The 6,528-nt window shown below is 61.8% G+C and overlaps 2 protein-coding genes across 2 annotated transcripts; both read left to right on the forward strand.

Moving 5' to 3' along the window:
• Positions 1–785: 785 nt before the first annotated feature.
• LOC141042989 (uncharacterized) lies at positions 786–1,376 on the forward strand. Its single transcript, XM_073511904.1, has 2 exons — positions 786–1,124; positions 1,191–1,376. Exons 1-2 carry the CDS (start codon positions 786–788, stop codon positions 1,374–1,376), a joined length of 525 nt encoding a protein of 174 aa, XP_073368005.1.
• LOC109732261 (uncharacterized) lies at positions 1,373–2,533 on the forward strand. Its single transcript, XM_020291460.1, has one exon. The coding sequence runs from the start codon at positions 1,373–1,375 to the stop codon at positions 2,531–2,533; it is 1,161 nt and encodes a 386-aa protein (XP_020147049.1).
• Positions 2,534–6,528: the final 3,995 nt, after the last annotated feature.

A 6,528-nucleotide genomic window follows, 5' to 3' on the forward strand; every position in this document is an offset into this window, starting at 1 on the left:
ATGCCAAGCTTGTCCACCAACCCCTACGCCATTTCTCCGGGGAGAAGAGAAGAACCATCAGTAAAGAGGTCGCTAAGCTTTTGGCGGCCGACTTCATCATGGAAGTGGTCCACCCCGAGTGGCTAGCCAACCCAGTCCTCGTCCTGAAGAAGAACAAGACCTGGCGCATGTGTATTGACTACACCAGCCTAAACAAGGCCTGCCCCAAGGATCCGTTCACCCTCCCACGAATCGATCAAGTCATCGACTCCACCGCCGGTTGTGAGCCCCTGTCCTTCCTGGATGCTTACTCCGGCTATCACCAGATAAAGCTGGACCCGGCCGAAGCCCTGAAGACGTCCTTCATCACGCCCTTCGGGGCGTATTGCTACATCACCATGTCATTCGGCCTGAAGAACGCCGGCTCCACATTCCAACACTGCATGCAGAAATGCCTGCTGCCGCAACTCGGCCGCAACATCCACGTCTATGTGGACGACATCGTGGTGAAGACCAAGCAGCACCTCACGCTCCTCGACGACCTGAAGGAAACTTTTGCCAACCTGCGCGAGTACCGGATCAAGCTCAACCCGGAGAAATGCGTTTTTGGCATGCCGGCCAGAAAGCTACTCGGCTTCCTCATCTCGGAGCGCGGCATTGAGGCGAACCTAGAGAAGATCAAGGCCATCGAGCGCATGCGCGAGCCATCTCGGTTGCGCGATGTCCAGAAGTTCACCGGCTACTTGGCCTCGGTCAGCCGGTTTCTCAGCCGGCTGGGCGAGAGGGCCTTGCCCCTGTATCAGCTGATGAAGAAGGCGACGTCGTTCGAATGGAACGACCAGGTGGACGAGGCTTTCCGGGATCTCAAGTGTATGCTCTCCACCGCACCCGTCCTGGCCGCGCCAAGTGAGAAGGAGCCGCTGTTGCTCTACATTGCCGCCACCTTGTGGTCGGTCAGCACGGTGCTGGTGGTCGAGCGGCCGGAGAAGGGCAAGATCCCAGCCGTCCAACGCCCGGTCTATTACCTGAGCGAGGCGCTCTCGGCCTCCAAGCTGAACTACCCGCACTACCAGAAGATGTGTTACGGCATGTATTTTACCGCCAAGAAGTGGAAGCAGTATTTCCAAGAGCATGTAGTTACCGTGGTCAGCACGGCCCCTCTCAGAGAGATCATTGGCTGCCGGTATGCCTCTGGCCGGGTTGCCAAATAGGCAATCGAGCTAGCCGGCCACACCATCCTCTACGAGCCCTGCACCATGATCAAGTCCCAGGCTCTGGCCGATTTCCTCGTCGACTGGACCAAGACCCAGTACATGCTGCCGCCGCCGGATTCGACGCACTGGCGCATGCACTTCGACGGCTCCAAGATGCGCCTCGGCCTGGGGTCGACATCATGATGTCTTCCCCAAAGGGCGACCGGCTTCGGTACGCGCAACAGATCCACTTCGCCGCCTCCAACAACGTCGCCGAGTATGAAGCCCTTGTGCATGGCCTCCGGCTTGCCAAGGAACTCGGCATCTGGCCCATCCTGTGCTACAGTGACTCAGATTTGGTGGTACAACAGTGCTCCGGTGAATGGGACGCCCGCGACTCCTGGCAAGTTACCGATTCCTCGTTCAGCAGTTGTCCGACTTCTTCGATGGCTGCGAGTTCCTCCATGTCCCACGCGCAGAAAATGAGGCCGCTGATGCGCTGGCCAAGATTGGCTCATCCCAGCAGTCCGTCCCGCCGGGCATCTCCCACGAGCACCTACACAAAACCGTCCGTCAAGCCGTCTCCGGGCTCCGAGTCCATCTTCATCCCGGACAACCCGGCCGCGCCTCTACCCGGCCCAGGGGCTGCCGAACCCGGCCTGGAGAACGTCGAACCCAGCCCGGGGTCTGCTGAACCCGACCCGGTAATGGCCCACCCGGCTCGGGGGCTGCAGCCCTCGACCCGGCCACCGTCATCCTCGACCCGGCCGTCGTCGTACCCAGAACCCTCCATGGTGGCCATCTTCGCTGTGGTGATGGCCACATCGTGGGCCCTGCCCATCTCGGAGTTCCTGGAGAACGGGGTTCTCCCCATGGACGAGACCGAAGCCCGACAAGTGCAGCGCTGGGCGTCCGCCTACAACATCATCAACAACGAGCTCGTCAAGCACAACTCTACAGGCGTTTTCCGGCGCTGCGTCGAACAAGACAAGGGCATCGAGATCCTCCTCAATATACACCATGGCGAGTGCAGGCACCACGCCGCCTCGAGGTCCCTGGTGGCCAAGGCTTTTCGCCATGGTTTGTACTGGCCCACGGCTCTCCAAGACGCCGGGTCGCTCGTCCTCAAGTGCGAGAGATGCCAACGCTTCAGCAAACACAGCCACCAGCCGGCCTCAACACTCCGAACCATCCCGATCACCTGGCCCTTCGCGGTCTGGGGACTCGACATGGTGGGACCCTTCAAGACCGCTCGAGGCGGCATGACACATTTGCTGGTGGCGGTGGACAAGGTCACCAAGTGGATCGGAGCACGGTCGATCAAGAAGCTCGACGGGCCAACCGTTATCCGGTTCATCTAGGATATCGCGGTGCGCTACGGCGTCCCAAACAGCATCATCACAGACAACAACACCAACTTCACCAAGGGCGCGCTCGCGCAATACTGGTCCGTCTCTGGCATCCGCCTCGACCTGGCTTCCGTGGAACACACGTAGTCCAACGGCCAGGTCGAGCGGGCCAACGGCCTCATTCTATCCGGCATCAAGCCGCGGATCGTCGAGCCACTCGTCCGTTCACCCAACTGCTGGCTCGATGAGTTGCCAGCTGTCCTCTAGAGTCTCCGCACAATGCCAAACCGGTCGACCGATTTCACCCCATTCCTCCTCGTCTACGGAGCCGAAGCCGTCATCCCGACCGACATCGAGTTCGACTCAGCACGCGTTCTGATGTACACCGAAGCTGAAGCCAAGGAAGCCCGTAAAGACGACGTCGACCTACTCGAAGAAGCACACCTCTTGGCGCTCAGCCGGTCAGCCATCTATCAGCAAGGCCTAAGGCACTACCACAGCAAGAAGATCAAGCCCCTCGCATTCCGCGAGGGAGACCTCGTCCTCGGACTCGTCCAGCAGCAAGCCAGCCAGCACAAGCTGTCCTCCCCATGGGAAGGCCCCTTCATCGTCAGCAAGGCCTTGTGCGACCGCAACGCCTACTACCTCATCGACACTCGCAAGTCAAACAAGCGCAAGAGAGACATTGCCGACGAAGAAACAACCCGGCCATGGAACGCAGAACTCCTCCGCCCATTTTACAGTTAGTTGTATGCACGTATGTATCTCTGCCTTTTGTAACCATATGAAAACTATGGAGTCCCCGAACGACGCTCGGGGGCTGCCCTTTCCGACAAAGTTATTTTTTCTCACGCACTTGTGCAATTTTTCTTAAAAAACCCCACCGCCGGTTTGACTCGCTCGACCCGGGGGCTTGGGGGCTGGCCGACTTGGTCACCACCTACCGCCTTCCTTAGCAACTCTTGGCGTGTTTAGGTTGCCGCGTTCCTCCACTTTGCCCTAGGCCACAGAACCGACTTCAGTTGTCGGCCGGCAAGGAAAATGGGCCAAAGCACCAGCACACTACGAATACTAAATTGGGTCCGCGCCGCTCCCTGGCAATGGCACGGTCACGCTCCTGAAGCGTCTTCTCCAGGTCGGCGACCTTGGCGAGGGCCGCCTTCAGCTCGGCGTCCTTGGCCTCGGCCGCCTTCTCGTACTCCTTGCGGCGGTGGAGTTCCACCTGATGGGCCTCCCCCATCTTGGGCCCCAACGCCTTCAGGCGTTCCACCTCGGCCTGAAGCGGGCCCTTGTCGTCGTCCAGCTTGTCACGTTGCTGGCCGGTCTTGGCAAGGGCCCGCTGGGCCTCCACGACCTTAGCCGCCTCCGCCTTGAGGCAGTCCACCTCGGCCTTGAGCCAGCTCTTGTCGCCCGCCAACTGCTCCCGTAGTCGGTCGGCATCGTCAAGCGCCCGCCGGGCCCCTGCCGCCTCCGCCTTCACCTCCGCCACCTCGGCCCGAAGCTGGTCGACGTCAGCAATGACCCGGTCGTACTGATAACCGGCTCAGATCAGCCGGGTTCGCCAAGACAACACCTCGGCTGCAGCGGCCGCACGACGAATATTCAGGAACAAAGGAGTACTTTAAGATTCGACCCAACTATTATGTAGTTGCCCCGAATCTCGGGGGCTACACCCAGTGGGTGCGCTGGCGCACCCCCACTAAAAAGAGCACACAAGAAAGGTACCTGTGGTGACGAGGAGTGCCTCCTCCTTGGCGGCGAGCTGCTCCTTGAGCTGCCGGTGCTTCTAGAGGAGCCGGTTGAAGACACCAACCCGGTAGGAGTCCCTTTGCTGCAAGGAGCAATGATCAGCACAAGACAACAGTTTGAGATTCGACCCAACTACTACGTAGTTGTCCTGAATCTCGGGGGCTACACCAAGTGGGTGCGCTAGCGCGCCCCCACTAAAAGAAGCAGCAAGAAGGAAGATAAAAGACGAAGGAAGAGCTTACAAACACGGCACATTCCAGATCTCGCGTCCGCTCCACCTCAGCCTGGGCGAAGGCCTGGATCCTGTCTGTGCGCCCTCAAAGGAGCTGGCTCACGGCGGCCATCGCTGCCTGCTCCTGGGTCAAGGGCCCGAAGAAGACTTCGCTGGGCCCAGCCCGAGCCAGCTGCGACCCAACGGCCCGACGACTTCCTGGCATGGGCACCAGGGCGTACTCGCCGCTGACCGCCTCCTCCACGACTGGCGCCCTCTCTGGCGTGCTCTCCGGCACGACGACCAGAGTCACCTGCGGTGCTGCGACCTGTGGTGCCCCACCCATCGGTGCCCGAGGTGCTCCCTCCGGTGCCGTCCGCGACGCCTCCTCCAAGACGGTGTCACCGCCCCCTCCCTCGACCTCCACCCACTCGACCACGTCGGTCCGCGGCGGGTGTCGTCGTCAACCTCCATGACCTCCCGGTCAAGGTCCACCACCTCCGCACGGCCGCCCTGGACGCGCTCCCCCTCCGACGGCGGCATGAAGACCATCGCCGCCGGCTCCATCCCCGCCGGCATCTCGGGCCACGCCGTCTCCTTGCCGGCCCGCGCCCACGTCACTGCGGCGCTGACCCAAGCCTGGTCCGCCGCTGCCTCCAGCTCCGCCTCGGGCCTGTTCCGCTCCCGCCAGGCCAGGCCCTCGGTGTCGGCTGGGTCCAGGCCGAGGTCCGAATCGGCCATCTCCTCATCCCGGTCGATGGCGCTAGTCCGGGTCTTCCGGAACACGGCGCCCCCGCTGGACGCGGCCTCCGCCACCGCCACCGCCAGCGAGACCGGCGACCTGAAGCTCAACAGAGTAAACAAACAAGAACCAAGTGAAGCCGCTCGGTGACTCAAATTCAACAGAAAGAGAACACATCCGGGCACCAATGGGATGGTGGGTCTCGCCGACGTCGCCTCCTCTTGGCGGGCGGTTTCGCACCAGCCGCCGGGCGCTTCACGGCCGGACCTCGGGGCCCCACGTCGCCCTTCACGCGCGGCCGGCTTGCCGCCGCCGTCCCCCGAGACGACCCGGCTCCAGCCGCGTCGCCGCCTCCTCCACTCGATGCCACTATGCCAACAACTCGCATCAAAAATCCCCACGCCACCTCGCGACCGGCATCCCAAGAAATAAAGAACGCAAAAGCTTACCCGCACGGCGCCCCGCGCCGGCGTCGGTGTCCGCCTCCTCGCCCTTGGCCACGGGCTCCTCCGAGCCGGCCCACACCACCTGTGTCGGCGCCCGTCATATGGGTGCCGGATGGCATTTAGGAGCACCTCCTGTGTCGCGTCAGGACGAACAAGAAGATGAGCAGTGGCAAAACACAAAGACCAAGGACTCACCGCCGGTGCCGGGTTCGCCTGGCTGTACGAAGGCTTCCCGAACTCCCAATCCTGCTTCAACCCGGCCTTGGAGATGTCGTTGACCCGGCAAGCGACCTGGTCCGCTCCCAGACGCAGGTTCAACATCCAGTTGGGGTCCTGAAGACCAGTCATCAGACCGATCATGTGGGTGCGCTGCTGCAGCGGTTGCACCCGGCACTTGATGAAGGCGGCAATAAGGTTGGTGCCGGTGAGCCCCTCCCGCTCCTTCATCTCCGTCACCCGCTGGCACAAGTTGACCACCTCCTGCGACGGGTGCCTGGGGAAGTAGTTCCAGTTCTGCTTCCCCTGTGGTGTCGCGTCGACGAAGGGCGGCAAGTTGATGCGGTCCGCGCCGAGGTTGCGGACGTAGAAGAAGGAATTCTGCCACTTCCTGGAAGAATCCTCCAGTAGCATTTTGGGGCATCCCCCGTTTGTCCGCTTGTAGATGACGGCGGCCCCGCAGGAGGACATCTCCCCGGCCTTCAGGCCCTGCTGCTTCAAGGCAAAGAAGCGCACCCGGAGGTCGATCGAGGGCTCGACCCCCAGGTACCCCTCGCACAGGGTGACAAAGCCGGCGAGCTGCAAAATGGCATTCGCACCAAGATGATGGGGCTGGAGCCCGAAGAACTCCAAGAAGGTGCGG

Source organism: Aegilops tauschii, chromosome 3 (genome assembly GCF_002575655.3).
Source record: "Aegilops tauschii subsp. strangulata cultivar AL8/78 chromosome 3, Aet v6.0, whole genome shotgun sequence".
Lineage (NCBI taxonomy): Eukaryota > Viridiplantae > Streptophyta > Magnoliopsida > Poales > Poaceae > Aegilops > Aegilops tauschii.

Excerpts from the sequence above, each read along its gene's own strand:
- LOC109732261 (XM_020291460.1), top strand. The coding sequence starts at position 1,373 with ATGATGTCTTCCCCAAAGGGCGACCGGCTTCGGTACGCGCAACAGATC.
- LOC141042989 (XM_073511904.1), top strand. The coding sequence starts at position 786 with ATGAAGAAGGCGACGTCGTTCGAATGGAACGACCAGGTGGACGAGGCT. Across the intron at positions 1,125-1,190 it reads AAGAGCATGTAGTTACCGTG|GCAATCGAGCTAGCCGGCCA; the intron begins GTCAGCACGGCC and ends GTTGCCAAATAG.